The 20,707-nt window shown below is 36.2% G+C and overlaps 1 protein-coding gene across 1 annotated transcript in view; it reads right to left on the bottom strand.

Annotated features, from left to right (window-relative positions):
* Positions 1-266: 266 nt before the first annotated feature.
* The window catches only part of MARCH6 (membrane associated ring-CH-type finger 6), a 55,477-nt gene continuing 35,036 nt past the window's right edge, over positions 267-20,707 (bottom strand). Inside the window, exons 18-27 of the mRNA XM_009276985.1 lie at positions 18,608-18,708; positions 17,784-17,921; positions 15,759-15,960; positions 11,358-11,427; positions 10,369-10,550; positions 8,859-8,993; positions 6,655-6,744; positions 5,080-5,212; positions 3,707-3,842; positions 267-1,419 (exon numbers count right to left, since the gene is read on the bottom strand). Of these exons, the coding sequence (XP_009275260.1) occupies positions 1,329-1,419; positions 3,707-3,842; positions 5,080-5,212; positions 6,655-6,744; positions 8,859-8,993; positions 10,369-10,550; positions 11,358-11,427; positions 15,759-15,960; positions 17,784-17,921; positions 18,608-18,708 (1,278 nt within the window). The 3' untranslated portion in view covers positions 267-1,328. The remainder of the gene's footprint in view (positions 1,420-3,706; positions 3,843-5,079; positions 5,213-6,654; positions 6,745-8,858; positions 8,994-10,368; positions 10,551-11,357; positions 11,428-15,758; positions 15,961-17,783; positions 17,922-18,607; positions 18,709-20,707) is intronic.

Below are 20,707 nucleotides of genomic sequence, written 5' to 3'. Positions count from 1 at the left end.
CACACCCCCCCCCCCCCCCCAAACATTACTGCAAAAGAACCCTATCTACATATAGAAATAACACAGACTTGATTTGGTGGCTCTTGTTTGACTGTGTCCTTGCAAAGAAATCTGCTAACTTTTCCTTGCCTGTTTAAAAGCGTATGTATTTCCCTGCCCCACAGGCAATAAATGGTACGTGATGAATCACTTCCTCAACATTATTCCCATAAAAATTCACAGTGACCAATTCTGAAAGAAAAGAGATCTTTTTGTTGTTGCGGGTCTTTTAAGTAATTGTGCAATATAAAATTCATACTACAATTTGCAACTTTGGTAACTTACAGAAAAAAGATTTCAAGCTCTTTAATTAAGGACCAGGTCAGAACATTGCTTACACTATGCTCTTTGTTTCTGTGCAAACACATCAGATAAGGTTCATCCCTCCTCTTGAGGTCCTGAAAAATTCTATTATTGATAAGAAATTGGCTACAATTTAAGTTGCGAACCTATCTAATTTTCCTTGGTACCTTTAAATGCTTCCATCACCTAGCCTTAGTAAAATTTTTTACTTACTGTTTCAATTCAGGAAATCCTGATTCCCAAAACCAATCCCCCGCCCTCAACCAAACAGAAAAACCCAGCTGAGCCTCAACAAGTACATCTGAATTCTCAGAAGAGGAAATATTTTCTTGATTTAACAGCAACTGTACAATATTACAAACTCAGACACATGAAAAACAATCAGGCAATAGAAAATGTACAACAGCTTTGGTGTTATACAAAATATAAAAAAGAACTTGACAGCAAGATACATAGTTCATTATGTTCTCACCACAGCCACTTCATTGCTGACTGTAAGACAGTTATTTACTTTTTATATTCTCTGTGTGGCCTTTCCACTCATGAAAAAATCATACTATATTACTACAATAAGAACTGTTATGAACACCATAAAGTAAGCTCCAAATTTTATAAAAACATCTTGCCTCTTTGCACTATTGCTTTGTGGCACATTGTCAACAGAACAGCAGTCCAAAATAAAGTGACAACTAGATTTAATAAATTAATATACTTTTTTAAAGATGTACAATGCACATTCTTTTTAATCCAAGGTTTTAGGGTGTCAGGATACTTCTATTTACACATATACAGACCTCAGACAGCATTGATAACATCAGAAAATGCAGATAAGGAGCAGAGCCTTAACTGCTATCTGGATGCTACTAACAGAAGCCAAAACACTGCTGAGAGTATTATTGGGGGAGATATCCAAAGACTGAAGAAGAGTCTATGAAAAAAAGGACATGTAAAGGCAAAGGGAAGGTCAAGATGTTTAATGCGACCATCTATTCTTGTGAAGACTGAGGTGGAGTTGTTGATGTGCCTTGTTTACCAGACTTCCGTTCGTAATTCACAAGTCGTTGCCCAACAAGGTACCTGGGATTATAGTAGAAACAGGGAGAAGTTAACAAAAGTTAATACAATTCTGTAACACAAATCCACTCTATCTCCTTTGCTGCAGAAGTAGCTTTCTCATTTCGATACAAGTTATTCTACAAGTGATCCCTCCCCCCTTAATGGTCTTCACCCATCCTCATCTTTTTTCTCAACATTCAGGCATTTCATAATGGAATACAGGCATTACAGGTTTGTGTTTACAGCCTTAACTTTGGTAGCCATACAATTCAGACATATATAAGCTGAATGAAGATGTGAAATATAAAGAGTGTGTTTGCATCATTTATATACCCAGCCCCTTTGCTGGATGACACTTTTAAGAGCATCTTCGCAGTGTCTGTTTGAGCCACTGCCACTTGAGCATCTGGAACAACAACCCAGATACAAAACCAAATGAGAGTGCTAATGAGGTTCTAAGTTCAAAAAAGAATCTGCCACAACGCAGAACATGCATTGAGTAAGAGTAAGAGAGGCTCAGCTCATATATCCAATGAAAAACACCCTGGTTGAAGAAAGTAAATACCATAAAGGAATAACTTTTACTGCGCTCAATCCTTCTCAAAAGGGAGAGAAAAAATCCTAATGCTACTCCACGTCAAGCCTAAGGGCTACGAGATTCCTTTATTTAAATTGTTTCAACATCTCACCATCTCATCAGCTTGGCAGTTTTCCTACCTTTCACATTATTCCTTACTTCCTCTATATCGTCGTTTCACACTCCTACTTTTTGCCATCTAAATTCCTTTCCATGCTTCCTATTTATATGCTGGTTCTACATGTAGAAGAGCCACATACACCTATGAATTCTTCCCCCGAAACCTGCCATTTCCTTTAGAAACTTTTTCACCACCGCTCCTTTTCTCACAGTACCGTCACCAAACCACCATCGCATATTTTTTGTACATTTTAGAATGTCACAAAAATGTGTATATGCTTTCGAAATTTGTTACATGAAAGATTTAATTAAGCGTATTTCTAAACCATAAACCTCTACTGGCTAGCGTGACTGCTTACTTCCTGAAGTGATATCATTAACTTAAGTTGTACAAACTTCTTGTCTACAAGGATGGTTATAACATTTAGTAAATTAATTTAATATCAAAGTAATTTTCACTTAGATATATTTTCACAGCTTTGTACACTGTTTACATGCCTTATTTACACCAGAAAGCAACTTGGAACATTAATGCAAATTGCAATTCAATACACATTCTGCCTGAAAATACTAACATTTAGCTCAAAACCCATTTGTAAATATAAACACCAGCTATACATACTACAGTAGGCCAAATACTACAGAACATGTTATGAAGGCAGGTGACAAACAATTTAAATCAGCTGATCAAATAAAAGGTGCTAAAATATAAACTGATCTGCTGAGTTTAATTTTAGTTACAACTCTCTTAATATTTCTAGATACTATTAATTTCACATTTACACCAAACAATGTATCAGTCACTTCCTAACATTTAAGATTCAAAGAAGTTTATTCTAGGTTTGACTGCTTTTGTAGTCAGTGGAAAGCAAAACTGTTCTAGGGTAACTCGGGACATGAACACAACACACTCATTTATTCCTTTTCAATAAAAAAGCAGCCTAGGAAGACTAGTTGCTGGGGTCCAAAACTTATTTTTCTAAATAATCAACATGTAATTAGGGTAACACAGAAAAAAAAGCTTAGAAACTAAGCAGGATAACAAGAAAAGACACTGGGAAATTAGTATTTTATCAAGCATCTGAATAATACGGAGTAATAATTACTGAAAACATCAGAAAACAGTACAAAATTTGGTAAGGACAAACTCTATCAAATCAACTGGATGTTCTTTAACAGGTTAATTGCACTAACGAGTACAAAGAATAAGAAAAAAAAGTTATGCAGAAAAGGTTGGAGAAATGGTTTTATAAGCAGCAGACCGAGACATGATTTTACTTCCAGATGTGTCATAATTATTACATTCACTTGTCCTTCAAGACTACAGAGGGGGAGACAAACAAGCAATCAGCTTCATTTGTGGTATAACACATTCAAGTTAGATGTAGGGAAGTGTCTTCCATTTACAAGGACAGTCTATTCCTGTGTTTATCTACCTGAACCACAGATAGAACATCTGCCAAGGACAGTTTAGGTCTGCCTCAGAGGGTCATTTGTCTAGAAAGCTTCTTAAAATCCCTTTTAGCCCTAAGTACATACAACACCTGAATTCAATCTGAAGTTATCACAATTTAAAGTGGAAAAATTAAAACCCCCACACTATATACTCACTTGTCATTTTTAATATGTTCATAAAGGCGCTTGAACTGGCGGACTTGGAAGGAGAGAATTCCCATCAAAACCACCACCATAAGCAGAAAAGGATAAATCCGTCGCTGAACTAGGTTTTGCATTTCAGCGGTAACTCCTACAAAACAAGACACAATGCTTGCATTATCTAACATTGCTGAAGTAACACGCACATTTCTGCTTCTGTACCTGCTTCTATACTTTTTGTTATACTGTAACTTCAGTAGAAGGGCTGTGAAATAAATAACACATCCATTTATCTCAGAGATCCAACATGTCAGCTGCTGTTCTTTTTCATCTGAAGCATTAAAGCTGAAAGTTTTCCATTAACACAGTGAAAATCCACAGTAAAAAAATTGGGCTGCTTAGCTCTTCTTGCTTATTGACTTCTGTATACCTCATATCAGAAAAACGTTGACACTAAAAAAGTCTGCATTGAAGTGAGAGGTTGAAGAATAAAATGGGACTTCTTGAACATGTTGTTAACATCAGAACTAACTAGCAACAAAGACAACTGTTGATCAAAAAGCACATCTACCCTGCTTCTAATAAAATTATTTCCCTCAATTATGAGGAGATAGGAAAGTCTGAAAAAAGAAGTTATATTTACAATTTACATTCTATCTTAATACTGAATGAAAACCTCAAAACAAACCCAATATTTTCACCTGTTCTAAACTTCCTTTAGACTCTGACAAGTCAGAAAAGATGTCCTCAGCTCAGTATAGCTCTTAAAGAGAGACTAAAATGAAAGGTGGATTGTCCAAAGAAATGAATTAATCACCCCTTTCCCAAACTAGCTAGATACCTACATTTCTGCTGTTAGATATTATGCAGTCCCATACTCTTGATGTATTTTGCACTTGGTTTATTAAAAAGCCAGTCAGAATAATGTATTGTCAGAAAAGATGTCCTCAGCTCAGTATAGCTCTTAAAGAGAGACTAAAATGAAAGGTGGATTGTCCAAAGAAATGAATTAATCACCCCTTTCCCAAACTAGCTAGATACCTACATTTCTGCTGTTAGATATTATGCAGTCCCATACTCTTGATGTATTTTGCACTTGGTTTATTAAAAAGCCAGTCAGAATAATGTATTGCATTTCTCACCCCCCCCCCCCCCCCCCCTTTTAAATAAAAAAAAAAAACCTAAAAAATACCCCCCCCCCCCCAAACTTTTAAGATGACATAGCAATCCTTAAACATTTAACATTTGCTAGCAGAATCGTGGGGTTTTTTGTTGTTTGGTTTTTTTTTTTTTTAAATAACCCAGAGCTCGAAGTTTTAGTTCCACAAATATGTTTACATTGCTCTAAACCATCAGATGATAAACAGGTATTCTGAATGTATACATACCTAATAAAGGTACAACACCAGAAGCTATGATGTATGGTACACACAGGGAAAGTAACAGAACAGAGATTACAGGTGCTGCCAGTTTACGGATTATGAAGTGTAAATCAATGTTACGAATCCCATTTGCATATACCTAAGAAGAACAAATTAGAAGTAAAACGGATCAATCAAGAAAGCCATGCTTTGCACTTACAGTAATAATTACAAGGTTTTACACAATTCTCCTTATGAGAGGAAACAGGTGTTCCCAACTTGAAGAAAACCATGATGGCCACAGCTGATGAAGGAAAAACTCTGTGCCAATCTACATCGTGGGGGTTCCAGGAAATCATTTAAATAGTGCCCAGGAGAGCAACTTAATCTGGAATAGTGTTGCGATTTGGTTGCAGGAGTGCAAGAGACCAGCTGAAAGATCATTAGAGCTGTAGATAGTGGTTTTGTGGGTGACCTGGGATCTCTTCGTGCTGTTAACTTGCTGAAAGAGGATCCTGTGTATGCTAATAGAGCAAATCTACTAAATTTGGTAACACAAGCAGAAAATATGATCTTATTTTGCACTTGGTTGGGCAGACCAGAGCCTCTGCATGTGGAGTCTGTGCCTGAAAACAGGGCCTCCACAATTCTTGAGGAGCTAAGGTCTCAACATGACTAGACTAATAATGGGAAAAGACCGATTCCAAATGGCTACCACATACAGCTAGACGATGGCCTCTGTCCCACAGCCTGGATGTAACCATTCCTAAGGATGGCTCAGGAGAGCGTATGTATAACAAACAGGCCCAGGGAGAGCATTCAGAATGGAAGGAAGAGCTGTGGTATGCATCAAAAGGTACTCACAGAACTAAGACCACATTTCTCCAGTGTGACCCCTGAAGTGATCAGTAAATGGTTTAACAACTGGGACTATGTGCTAGAGTTAAGCAAGAGAGGCACCTTTTGTACAGAGGCCAGGACATGGTCCATAGCCATTACATATAGTGCGGGATTGAAAAGTTACTTTCCAACAAACAAGTGAGATTCTTCATTGAGACGACAAACGTAGGACTTGGAGGTTATAATCAAGAAAAAATACTTAAGCCGAAGAAAGCAACAGGCTACGTGACTCAGAACTGCTCACAGAAACTGTTCTGTCTTGCTTTTAATAATCAAAGGGGAATGGAAATACTGTCTTTCATAGGCACTCATCTATGAATGAGGGAATCTCTACAGCTCTGGAGAAGACAGAAATTCTCTGTTCTTGAGTGGTGGACATAATGTCCAGTATTTGGACACATGCGAATTCATCTGAAGAAATAATGATGTTTCGCACTTTAATACAGACCTAGTAAAATTATATATACGTATATGCAGCATTTTCTTGATTTCAGATTTGAGGTTTATTTGTGTTTGATTGTTAAGTGTATCTTAATGGATTAGGCTATACAATTTAAAAGGATTCTACAAGACTAGTTGAGTTATACTCAATTACTCAAATTACTCCATTACTACAACAGTAACTCCCTTTTCTTACTCACACATTCAAAAAACGTTCAAAATGTATTATACAGGTAACTCACATGGACAATTTTTTCCTACCTGTTCAATAACAGTTTTCAGCCACCACTGGGGACCCATCAGTGTTATGGCAGCAATTATTTTGGCATGCAGAACTCCAAGAGCCCAGTCCTAATTTTGTAAAAATGGACTGTTAGCATTAACATATTTTTAAATAGTTTGACAACCAAATGCTTTTAGAGCAACTTGTTAATATTACTTATATGTTAAAAGATAATTACTTTTCTATTTACATGGGACATTGTTTACGAGAGGTGACATCTTCTGCAAACTCCTAAGAAAAAGAGGGTGCTCTCAAGCTTAACTGACATTTGTAAAATACTCATCTCCCTGGAACCAGGAAAATCAACTACTGCTATTAAACCAAAGGCAAATACAAATTAAAAGCATTACACTTACTTAAAGCAACAAACTAACATTTTGGTACAAACATATTAACACTGCTAATAACTACCTAGAATAAGTTATTTTGATTCATTCAAAAAGAAGAGAAACAAGATACAAAGATGCTCACACAAGTCAAGAAACAAGTTTTTTGTCCTTCTTTTAAATTTTAATTGTTCACAAAACCCTATCTGATGTGAGAAAAGCTAAACAAAGCAAGGCAATGCTCTTCACAAAAGAACATCATACTATTCAGAGGAAAATTTATGCTTTAACATATACTGCAATTATTATAGAATGGAATTAAAAGAACACAATATAACTACAGGCTTCTAGGAAAGAGTGCACATCATGAGTCAATCCTTTCTGCATTACAGATATTTGTAAGAGATTCTTCAATAAAAACCACCAAAAATAGAATGCAAAGTAAAGGTTGACAAGAAAGAATAAACAGCTACAGAACTGGTAAGACTTAAGACATCATAGGTTAATTAACTTTCTTACACTGCTGGGGAAATACATTTTCTTTAACCAATTATTTAAAAAGTCAGTTTTTGGTAACGTCTATTACCCCAGATACGTTCAAAAATTAAAAACTTATTACAAAAATGTCAGTGTTAAAGTTGCTTCGTGTTTGCTCAAGCATGTAACCTTTATATAACTATTCTCTTTTGTGAAAAATGGAAATTATTCTCAATTTCAATAGCTCCTTGTTAATTCAGAACAAGTCTCAAATCCCTCTAATCTGATATTTTGAGGAAGCTCTGCCACATGAAAATAAAATCTTTCAGTATATTTAATTACTTCTAAAGAACTAACATGCAAAAATTAAGACTTTTTAGAATCTCTAGCATTACAAATTCTTTCCAAAACTGTTTGGAAACCATAACCATCTACCTTTGCAATCATATCATGCTCTGACTTATTAGTCATTTACTTAAACATACAACTCCAAAGTATACTTGTATTATAAAATAATGGAATATTTAAATTAGCAGTAAAATTCTTTGTATTACGGCTTTCAAACATTTGGATACTGGAAGTAAATGAAAGCTTGTTTGTGGACTGCTTAGAAAATCACTATCCCTGAACACTTTCTTGTTATTTAGTAATATGCATTCTAGATCTTCTGAGTTATGGTTCCCTCAGTTAGGGTTTCTTTGAGTTACAAGTTCTTTCATAATTCAGCCTAGGTGATGCAAGCATTTGTCACTCAATCCACTGTACCTTCATTTCTTCCACCAACTTGCAGGAAAAAAGTTTGCACTCCCTTAACCTGTGAGACTTGACTGAAGAAAACCAAAACACTACTACTGCAAAATCTTGCATTAACGATTTGACATCTCAACCTAAACCCAGAGTGATCCTAAAGCATATGAAAATTTCATTCATAGTGCGTATCATCACTGAATTAAAACCTTGTATGGAAAAGAAGATCAGCTGAACCTCTTCTCTTGCTGCATAACTGTAGGTAGAAAGCTTTCCAGAAAGGTCAGACAGAATATGTATGTCTGTGCATACGTACATACAGCTATACTAACTTCTGTACATAACTTTACAATTATGCTACTGAAAAAAAGTGTCTGTCTGATCACTGAAATGCAAAGATCCTCTGATGTCATCCCACAAAGTTCAGCTTTTCATACTTAAAATTCTTAAGCATATCGTTTTGGTTTAAATAATCCTCACGTCCAGACTGGCTGTCTTTTCTCTGCCACATAGAAACATAATTACGGGAACTGCTCTGAAGCATTGAATCAACATGAAACAAGAACTCCCACACCCCTTACTTCTAAGTAAAGAAATGTATCAACAACAGAAGAAGAATGGGAGCAACTGACCTGCCAAGGATAGAAGAGAGGTGTTTGATCCAAAGGAACTCTCAAAGGTGCAACGATGACCAGTTCAAACAGAAGACCGAGCAAAAGTGGAACCACACCAGCTAGCAGTATAGCCACTATTAATGTCTTCATTATCTAGAAAAACCAAGGCATCTAATTAATACGTTTATCAGAGGATTCTTTTTGTTTAAACTTCAAAATGTAACTTAAACTACACAGATAAAGCGGGAGAAAAAAAACTACACAGACCTTTAATTCATACATATACACCCCTAGAAACAATTTTAATTACGTACATAGTTTTGCAATGCAAGTTTTCAAGACTGGGTCCTATTCCATGCCCCCTCCAGAAAAATGCATGACTGTGCCTACTGGTGTCCATATAGTTTTAAACCATAAAATCACTTTTGACTGTTAACAGTAGGGAGTACTATCCAATGGCACTTCATTACATTGAGTATGCTTGTATGTTGGAAAATTAGAGAATAACCTTTCCAAAACTGCCAATTTTTCTCCAGTGAAAACCAAACCTTAAAAATTCACTCATTATGGAATATTTCTGACTTAAAAAAATGGAAGACTCAGAATACCATGCTTGAATCTTTCTTTATTCTAGAATTTTCTTAATTTACATGCATCATCCAAAAATCAGATACAAAACTAGCCTGACTTAATTAACATGATCAGGAAGAGGGACAAAGGACAAGTAGAGCATTACATTTTAGCTCTGAATTTTCTTAAACAGGCTTAAGATTTCCTAAATGAAAATGATGGATGAGATATTTGGGAAACACGGTAATACATGAAATACATACTTACACTGCTCTTCTGTCTGTAATAGTTCAATAAGCACACAAGCATGTCCATCACAAGATACCATTTAAGCTATGAATGTTTAAAATTACTATACTTGGCCAAGAAATCTACTATGTAAGTCCTCAAAACCAAGATAAAAAAAGTGGGATATAAATTTGTGGCCATGGTGAGAATCTGAACTCCTGGTAATAAAAAAAAAAGGATACTTTCTTTAAAAATATTAATTTGAACAACACAAATCATGAAGATCTTTCTGAAAAGATGTATCAAGCTACTTTGTAGAGACACATTCATCATCATCTATCAGCTTTACTAGTTTTTTTTATTTGATGTCAACTTTATAATTGAGTAATAGTTAAGCTTCCAGGTGTATGTGAAAATGTAAATGTATTTGATGTATTTGATGACACATCACATATGGGATAATATAATGCAACATATTCACTTTTAAAGGAAAACAGAAAAACATACACATATATACACAAACTTATTTACACTGATTGCTTAACATTGTGCTAAATGGCTTCCAAAAATAGTTACCCTATGCAATGGGAATGTAAGCTGCAAAAGCTTCAAAATGGTCTGAAAAGGAAAATAGAGTATACATTACAGAGTAAAAACTTGTTTCATTTTTGCTTGCAGTTTGTTAGCTACTTTTTCAATAATTCAGTTAAAAAATCTTCTCAAGACTCACCATGAGAGACCATTCTTTGACCTTCTGAAAAATCACTCTACGACCCTGTGGCATCCAGGCGACCAGCACTGTCACTGCTCGGATAGTTAGCCAACAGACATAAAGACCACAAGCAGCTGTGTACAGTTCATGGATTTTGGCAGTCCCCGTCCAAAATGACATTAACCATCGGCCAGCAAATACTGAAAACACAAACACTGTTAAATAGAGTAATGGTTTTTGATGTATTAAGGAAGGATGCCTATTAAAAAAATACTTATCAAATTTATTGTTAAATATCAATGCACAAATAGTATTCAGCATAATACAGTATTTTGGTACTATACCCATTAAGGCACAAATGTGTGAAGCACTATGCAAATAGTTACATAGATGATGCCAAATACATACGTAAAATTCCCCCCCCCCCTAAAATTTCATTACATCAGCAACGTGATCTGAACCACAGCAAACCAAAGCACTGAATACTGTACTATTCAGAGCCTAAACACTGATCTTCAGAACTGCAAAAGGCAATAATGGATTAGTGCATAAGCTTGAACTTAAATCTTATGAGCTATGTTTGGGTTATTTCACTGCCTCATGTAATTTTTTAAGACTTACTGATGGGGCTTCTGAAGCTGTCTGACAAAAATGGAAGACATTTGCTACATTTCATTTTTTAATAGTGTTTCTATTCATTAGTAGTATAGTGGAATTATTTTATGTACTACTATTAAAACCATCACAAAATTTGTAAGTCTGACCTCAACACATTATTGACTTTAGAATCATTGATACAAGGAGGTAAAAATGACATGATACTACGGTAGCCAGGTTATAAAATTCAAATGAGTTTACATGTCTTAATTTGATCCAAATTATTAAAAAAAAAACCTAGAAAGCTTTCTCCTTTTAACTTTAAGCAATGGTTTCAAAATATCTGCCATTGTTGAGCATGGCAACACGCTGAGTTGTTTTTAATTGCAGTTTTACAGTAATAGACTTACCTGGTAAGGTAAGGCAGATAAGACTAGCAATCAGTAATGTTATGCACATGAAAACAATCAAAAGAAATATCTGAAAGAGGGAAAAAAGAGAAACAGTTTATAAGAAAGTTACTTAACCAAAGCCAAAAAAACCATATAAAAAGATGTATCATCCTAGAAAGGCAGCTAAACTAGGATGTTCAAATACCAACTGATGTCTCCCCTGTATAAATAGATCAGCGATAAGAAACCTATCCACAGTACATGCAGCACACCTACAGTGTTATGTATTTAAGAGTTCGCATCAGTTGTCACAACAGTAAAAGTTAACATTTGAATCCAGAATGACTGTTCTTTGTTACGTTACCTTAAAAAATAATCTATTTCTGCACTGACCAGGACAATGACTCCTAATTAACCCTGAAAGGTTTCTAGCTCTGTATGTCAGATGAGCAAGACAGTGATTTTATAATAAGGAAAACCTTGCTGAGAGAGTTCTTCCAGGTGCCCTCAGCTTTATGTGACCAGCAGCTGACAGCAAAGCTGGTGGCTCCTTAGTCAGGTTTACATCTTATCAGAGAATTTTCATGTACTTGACTTCTTTAAATACTTGAATGTCTCAAGCACCATGTGCTATGAAGTTCTGCTTCACTAATCATCAAAGCCACACAACAAGCAAGCTTACTATGGGAAAACTAACATCATAACAGACTACTAAGAGAAAGTTAAATCTGTAACACACGTTTTCCTTGATGAGACTTTTGGGGACAATGTACATCAGTCATCTCTAGGTTAGGATCTTCAGCACTGCTTAAAGGAAGGAAAATCTTGTGATTTTGTAGACATTAGCCTGCGTGAAGAGGGATGATTCCACAATACCCAATTACTTGCCAGGTGACAGCCACATACCCTTTTTCACACAGAATACTCTTTTTAGGGCTAGGGATCCCAAATGACAGAAAGAAGAAAACCAGAGCAGCTGACAACAGGACTGCATGCAAAAAAACTTCTCAATGGTGAGGAACACATGGTGTGACTGGCTTGGGACCAATACTGTCTAAATAGTTACTTAGGGAATGCTGGGGAAAAGTCAGTCCGTGTGGGAATAAACAACACGTGAAGGACTAAAGCTAAGGTGAAGCTTTTAAACGCTATACACGGCTGCTTCTTGGATCAGTGAGCAAGAGAACGTACAAGAGGACGAGTAACTCTTAACTTGGACCTGAACAATGCACAGGCAGCTAGTCACTCGTATCACAGAAGCAGCACTGACAGTGACAGCAATATATTCAGACTCAAAGATGTTGCAAGGACAGCCCTCCTCTCTCCAAAATCCACCACAATAATATTATTTCAAAAAAGCGCACTAGGTAAAATGAGGACATTTATTAAAAGAAGATTGAAAATAGTAGTTAAAAGGAAAAATGCTAACAGGAGATGCGTTTACATATACTGAAGTGAAGGTTGGCACAAACTCACACTACTAATCATAAGACGTAAAAAAAAGTCTCCCCAAAGTTGTCACAGTAAACAGTAAAATAAAAATGGCTTCCAGAAGATGTTTCCAGAAGTTGGAAATAAATCCACAGGGGAAAAAAAAAAAAAAACAGAAAATGGATGAACTCTAGTAAGTGAAATTCAAAACTACAGTAGGGCAAGCCAAAAGGGATTTTAGAAATAACATACCAAGTCTATGAAAAATAATGATAAATTTATTTTTATAGATGGTTTTTTTTTCCTTTGAAAAGGATCAACAATAAAGTAATAAAATCTAAAAATCCTCAGAAGAAAGCTTGCCAGAGTTTGCAGGCTCTGCTGACAACTATGGATTATGAAAGGAAGGCTAAAGGAAGACAAGGCAATAGTGGGAAAATTCAACAAATTCTACACATCAGCATTTGTTCTGGAGAGGCTTTGGGAAATCCCCTCAAGAGAACCTTTGTTTAAAAAAGGGATGAGTTGGAAGAATTATCTAGATTGCCTGATAAAACTGATGATAGGTTTTTATGTAGAATAATTAAAAAAAAAATCTGACTTTTTTTGTTTGAGATTAATAGAATTTACTTAATTAAATTAAAAAAAAAAATCAAACCCATAGTTTTACATGCTTATTTGTAACTGAAATAACATGAAGGATCAGTTCTTTTTGCTTGCTCAATCCATATGGACATGATGAGTGAGTTCCAGTGGAAAACATTCATACATAATAAAAACTGAATATAAACCACCACCTTCTAGGTTATTACAACTTGGTTAAAATGAAAAAAAAAAAAAATATATTAATGAAAGCATAGAAAAGATCAGATGTTTACTCTGTTTTTTTTTTTTCTCCTCAAATGCTTAAAATCCCAGTTGAAAGAGTAATTAAAATATGGTGTTGGCTCCATAGTGGAAGTCTGTGTGGGAGACACATTTTTCGTAAGATGAACTTATCCAAGTAGAACCAAGGTCAATATACCAAAAATCACAACTGAAGCACCTACAGTGATCCTGAATGATTCATTATTTAAGTATTTCAGACAAGTGGAACCAGGGTCATAGAATCACATCAGTGAGCTACCATGTGTGTGAGATTGTGCAAGTGCTTGTCACATCTCTTGATGAAAACAATAGAAAGCAATTCAGCTAAATCAGATTTTCTTTTTATTTCTACGTTCTGTAGAGGTCTCTAAAGAACAACTTAAAATGTCTAGATGAAGGTAAGTAGACCAGAAAAAGCAGTCTTTGACAGCTGAATATGAAATTACTTAGTTATCACCAGTTCAAGGTCAGCACCCCAAATTACTGAAAGCTTATACTATGCAATGGTTTGAGAGGGGGAGACGATTTCAGCACATCCTTATCCAGAGGCACCCACAAAAATAAAATAACCCATGCAAAGGTAGTTCTAGAAAGGATTTAATGAGTCCCTGTGTTAACACACCCCTTCCTTGAAAGCAGCATGTCCACATTACAGTTGTTATATATTGCCAGGTCACAGTAAATGAGAATCCACTTTAATTACCTCCTTAGCAGCCAAACAGGGAACTAATTTCAATTAACCTGTCTGTCATCCCAGCAACTTCATATGAACCTGACTCAGTCTAAGTGAAAACATCACAAGCATCATATTTTCTTTAAAAATAACACTATAAACTCTTATCTGAACTTCCAAATGTGTCTAACTAATGCCTTCTGCATATTACCTCAGTTTTCAGCTGGACCAGTTTCCTGTTCCAGCTCACTGTGTGTATGTTCTAGCACAGGCATTCATGCTAAGAAGGGAAGAAAGGAGCAATTGCCATGGAAAGATGACCAGCACCACTCCTTTCAGCAGTAAGTGCATATTTATGCTAGATTAAATTGGTCTCAGTCAGAGCATGCTTTGACCTCCTGTTATGACCAAACTGAGGTAGCAGCTGCTATGAGAGGGGCAAATTCATTCTGCTTCCATAGCCTTTTCATCCCTGAGCTACTTCCTCCCCATTTCCTCTACAATAGTGTTGTAGCTCACACATTCCTGTGGAGAGCCATTTTAGAGGGTAAAAATAGCAGTGGAAGGAATTAACTCTGCCTGCCCCCTTCCCCCCCAAAGCCCCAGCTTCAAACACCCAGAAGCTCTGGGTTGTGAAATCCTAAAATGCTTTCAAATTCACTTTCAGTTCTACTAGGTTGAGATTTATGGGGGGGGGGGAGAAAAGCTTTATTTTGTACTTTATTATGAGAATTCTGGTAGATTCAGCATTTTAAGGAAACTTCAGAAGCAATACTACACTGTTCTAACTTTAGCCATTACTTCCATTCTTGAGCTATACCTGAAACCACGATAAATGAGCTGTGTTTAAGTTTATATTTTATTAACTCAGAGTTCTGGTAACAACAAAACAATTTATCTAGTTTGACTTATATATTATTCTAGAAAGTTAAGTATTTGCCAACAACATTTCCTTTCTAATTGTAGGGATTTAGAACTTTCAAGTGTTATAACACCTTTCTGTGTTCAATATAGATGCAACGGAAGTTCTCCATTTTGTTTCTTAATAGAGCAAAAAAGTTTAAAATACACTTCACCTACAAGACGAAAGTATGCCCTCTTGAAAGCCATGCCTTGTTAGAGACACTCCTGAACTACCTGTTTGTTGGGGGGTTATTATATTTCTCTCCATTACTAACCGTTAGGAAAATGAGACATGAACTAATAGATAACATGTATGGGATCTATAAATAAAGTGGTAATGGAAGGTTTTAAGTTACAGGCTGAAAAAAGCTATATGCGAGAATAACTAAGTCTACTTTTCAGAAAGATGCAAACTGTACAAAAAACAAAACAACATGACCCACCACTTGACTCCTGGTAACATGTGGGCCAAATCTTATTAAAAAAAATGATACCCATTTTTCAAATGCCTTTCCCTTTTCTCTTAATACATTAGATATACCTACCCTGAGCGGGAATTTTAAAGGCCTACGATAAGGCTGGAAACCCACAGGTCCTCCTTGTTGAAGTATGGCTTGATGAGCTGCATGAAGACCTTCTCCCACAACTGGAATGGCATTATTATTGCGAGCATGCTGGTTGTTAGGCTGCTGGTTTGCATTGTTTTCATTCTCTTCCTGGTCACCAAGTAAGTAAGAATGAAGATCCCTGTAACAATCAAAATTTCAGTTTTGTTCTGTTCGATATGAACGAGAATCTTACAGAAAGATAGGCCTACTCGGAATGAGTACAAGTTGTACAAAATTTATACAGGAGTACTGGCAGAATCTTGATAAAGTAAAATAAACCATTTTCTGATAATGTACTCAATGTCATCCTAAACACAGAATTTAGAAGAAAAAATGCTAGTGTGGATGCAGATTAGAACAGTGGGAATACAGTCACAAATAAAGATCACTTATCTGTTGGCTTTAAAAACAACATCTGGTATAAAAGTTGTGCATATAAAAGGAAAATTGCATCGATATTTCAGTTCGTATAAGCAGGCAGCTCAACTGACAGCTTTTATTTTACTGCTACTAAGCTCTATTGGAAGCAATTGCCTTCAAACCTAAACTGTACAAGGACAGTACTGTATTGCTACAGACATGTTTTCAAAAGTACAGTGTCAGGTAGAGTCTTTCAAGAAGATTCTAAATTGCTCAAAACCTGTTCACAACTAAGAACATCAATCCTAGAAAGAGTCAATCTACTTTAAAAAGTATTCCGTTGATATTTCCTGCGTACATCATTAGCAAATAGATATTTTGAGTCTGATTAAAAAAACCAAAACCCAATATGAACGTTTAGAAGTTAATTTTCCTCAGCTTTAGCAGAATTTTTATTAGCAGTAAGATGCATGCAGATTTTCTATTGGCAGGCAATGAAAACATTTTCACAGCAGTTCGCTTTTTAAGAAAAGCAGAGGAAAAGATTTTCGTCTTTGCTCAACTAAAATTGCTGAAGAGATATTTCACAATTGTTCTTAACAGCTGCAACAGTGGAGAAAGGAAAGCCAATTTCTATCACCATCTCCAAAATTCTCTTCTTGCGTCATATTTAAACACTATCAAAACATGGACAAATTAATTCAAAAGTAACTTTCCAAAATGCAAACTAAGAGAACGGGGGTGGGGAGAGTTTCCTTATGAGAAGCTAAAATAAATATTTTGGATTGCAGTGGAAGAAAAAAGTCTTTCATTCATTTTCTCAAGAGTCTCAGGCATAACTTAGCAAAGAATAAATCTTCATCCTAATAGTGCTGTATTGGCACGACCCACAATGAGTAAGACATGGTGGGAGAATGCCAGTATACTTTGTAGTTAAATTTAAAACTTTATAGAAACAAAATAAACCTTAATTTTTTCTTGACTAATTTGGCAAACAACATATGAACTAAAAAATAATTTCAAGTGCTAGAACTCTGCCTGGCAGTCTAAATTGAAGAACCTCATTTTGTATAATCATTTACTTTAGCTGACAAAGATACAGTTTTATCCTTCTTTAGAGACTGAACTTTAAATTTTAAAATCCCCAATTTAAGGGTATTCACTTCTTCAGCTTCATGTTCTAAATAATTTTGCCCTTTTATTTTCTCCTTATAGTAAGAAATGCAAGATGTGCACATGAATTTTACTTAGATGACTCATGGAAATGCTCTGCTGACACTTACCTCTTTAATTTTTCCTTAAAATAAGAAGTTAACAAGCCTTTAGCCATACTTTTATAGATTTTTTTTAATAAGCAAATGCTGTAATAGTGTACCAAAAGAATTACTTGTCAAAGACTAGTCTAGAAGTAGGTACAACTGCTGCTTAGAAGAAGGTACTTCCATAGGAAATCACTATAGAAGTTTTTCCATCACATATTTATCTGTAAAATAGCTATTAAAGCTACTTGTTGGGATAACTCTCTTGAAAGCATGCTGCTTTCACGTTAAAAGGCTAAGCTGCACACAATGCTTGTAGTTGATTTTGGCTTTCTGTACTTACAGCAAGTATCCAGCAGTAACAGTCCATGCTCGTACAAGACCTTTCAACCACTGTCTTGTATGTCCTTGTTCTAGCAAAGCTGGAAGCACCACCTGAAGCAAAAGGAGCTCTAGGGAAAGTTCACTTACTGGAGCATCGCTAGAGACAATGGAAAGAGCAGGAAGTCTGATAGTAATCTTTTACACTGAATCATATTAACACCACCACAATAAAAAAAATATATTGGATGCCAACAGGAACAACTCTTAGGTTTTTGCAGACATTTTTCCTTATATACTACTCTGAGCACAGGTTAAGTGTTCATGACTGTTTAGGCACTTAGGTGCACAAGAAATTTAAGAAAAAATGTTGAGAAAGATTATATCAGAGAATATGATTTGCTCTTCTATTTGCTTCTATCATTGCTGTTTCAATTATTATTTAGAAACAGAAAGATACTGCTATCATTACAAAGAAACACAGATATTCTTTTATTCTTGAAGCAATGATAATCAGGAATGAATGTAAAAAAAACATGGCAGCAACTTTACTATCAAGAAGTTGAAGGGGAAAGTGTTTTGAGGGCATATAAAAAACCAAATAGTTATCATTACGGAAGTAATACAAACTGCCTTTTATTTTTCTTAGTAGCTTTTTATTTCACAAATTGTATGATGTATCCACGTCCTTTATCTTTTTACTTTTCTAGAAAAATGAAGTTTAGATTAACTGAAAACGAACAAAACATACCAAACAATGTCACATTAATGCTCAAAGAGCACAAATACACACTTTTCTAGTTATAGGCAGACTGAAAAAACATCTTTTTTAAATTAAATGCTTACCTGTAGAGCATAACATTATATGGAAGAAAGTTAGGCAGGAGATACTTAATAATACGTATAGGAAGCCAGAGCATGAGCAGTACAATTGATCCAAAGACAATCTGCAACAAGGAAGTTAAACAAGTTAGTCCGAATAGCAGAAACAACCAAACCTAGTTTCCCACCCATCTCTCTGACATGTTTCCTGTGTGTGGTGGGTTAGCCCTGGCTAACAGCCAAACATCTACCCAGCTGCTCGCTCATTCCGCTCGCCAGCTGAATGGGGAGAAAAGAGAAGGAAGGCGAGAAGACTTGTGGATTGAGATAATGACAGTTTAATAGAGAAAGCAAAAGCTGTGCGTGCAAGCAAAACAGAAAGAGGAATTCAGTCACTACTTCCCACCAGCAGACAGATGATTAGCAACTTCCTGGAAAGCAGGGCCTCAGCACATGTTAACAGTTGCTCAGGAAGACAAACGCTGTAACCATGAACGTCCCCTCCTTCCTCCTTCTTTCCCCCAGCTTTATATGCTGAGCATGACGTCATGTGGTATGGAATATCCCTTTGGTCAGTTTGGGTCAGCTGTCCCAGGTATACCCCTCTCCCAGCCCCCAGCTTATTTGCTGGAGCAGTGAGGGAGCAGGGCAGAACGGGAAAGAAAAACCTTGATGCCGTGCAAGCACTGTTCAGCGGTAGCCAAAGCACCTGTGTGTTAGCAACACTGTTTCAGCCACTAATCCAAAGCGCAGGACATGGGCCGCTATGAAGAAAACTAACTCCATCCCAGGCAGACCAGTATGTTACGATGCCCTCGCCAAATAGGACTGAATAAGCTGCTGAATAAGCACTTACTGGCCAGCTGACAGTTAGGATAATGTCAGAGTTCTACTTTCTTCCCCCTCCCCCAGCACTGTGATTACTAATTTTGGATTCTTCTCTTTTCTTAGTGGCTGAGTTTTCAAGAAACTTGTAGAAGCCTCAAAAGATCTTTCCGTTTCTATTTCCTCACGTTGTAAATTGGCTGAAAGATCAAAATTTAGTAGGGGAGATCAGGTGCATGAAGACCATGCACTTTTATAAATCCTGTTTCCTTAAGGAACCAGATTAAAAATCAAGTACATGTTAAACACATTCTTACACTTCATGTAAATGCACCACTGGAGACTAAAAATGCAAAAAAATTACGTGTTTAACTATGTAAAAAAGAAAAATCAAATCCCATTCTTCTTGAAACGTAATAGTTTATGTTCTACACAAGAAATCTCTTAAAAATATTGTTTTTTGAAATGGCAAGCTGTAAGTGATTGCCATTCTGGGTCCCATATTCTAGCATGAGGCTGGTAAAAGTTCTGAATTAATTAGCTAAGCAATCAAAAGGTTGAAGTTCAAGTAACCGCCAGTTCCAACACAGTCTGAAAACGTATCTCTAAGACCTTTAGTAACAAGCAGATCTCTGCTTATATTTGGGCCACTTGCCGTGACACAAAGTTTCAGGCAGCTAAGGCATTATGATTATCATAAGGAGAAAATACTCTGAAAGGTGGACAGGTCAGCTTCTCTCCTGTACTGAGGGTCTCTCTAATAGAACTAAGATCTCTCTATGAGCTTTCACTGCTCAAAGCACTTCAGGTATATTAATACAGTACGTCAAATAATAATGTTTCTGGTATATCAGTTTTCACAGTTGACGTGACATTTACGTCAAAAGACAGCCTGAGATTCTTCCCTTACTGCATGCTAGGCAAACTTCAGACAAACAAGCAAAAGGAAAAAAACTTTCACTGTTCTCAATATCTTACAATGATAATCTGGAAACAGACACCACTGGCTAAGATCAGCATCATCCAATCCAAAATTTAACTAGACAGTTACTCTACCCCTGCTGCAATACTTTAGCTGAATTGGATGCACAATGTTTACGGCAGTAACAAAGAACATCATGAGAGAGTTACATGATTTACAGTATCATAGAATCATAGAATAGTTTGGGTTGGAAGGGACCTCTAAAGGTCATCTAGTCCAACCCCCCCGCCATGGGCAGGGACATCTTCAACTAGATCAGGTTGCTCAGAGCCCCGTCCAACCTGACCTTGAAGGTTTCCAGGGGTGGGGCATCCACC

This window comes from Aptenodytes forsteri, unplaced genomic scaffold (genome assembly GCF_000699145.1).
Source record: "Aptenodytes forsteri isolate BGI_AS27 unplaced genomic scaffold, ASM69914v1 Scaffold322, whole genome shotgun sequence".
NCBI classification, from domain to species: domain Eukaryota; kingdom Metazoa; phylum Chordata; class Aves; order Sphenisciformes; family Spheniscidae; genus Aptenodytes; species Aptenodytes forsteri.
This window is presented reverse-complemented; position numbering and strand designations above follow the sequence as displayed.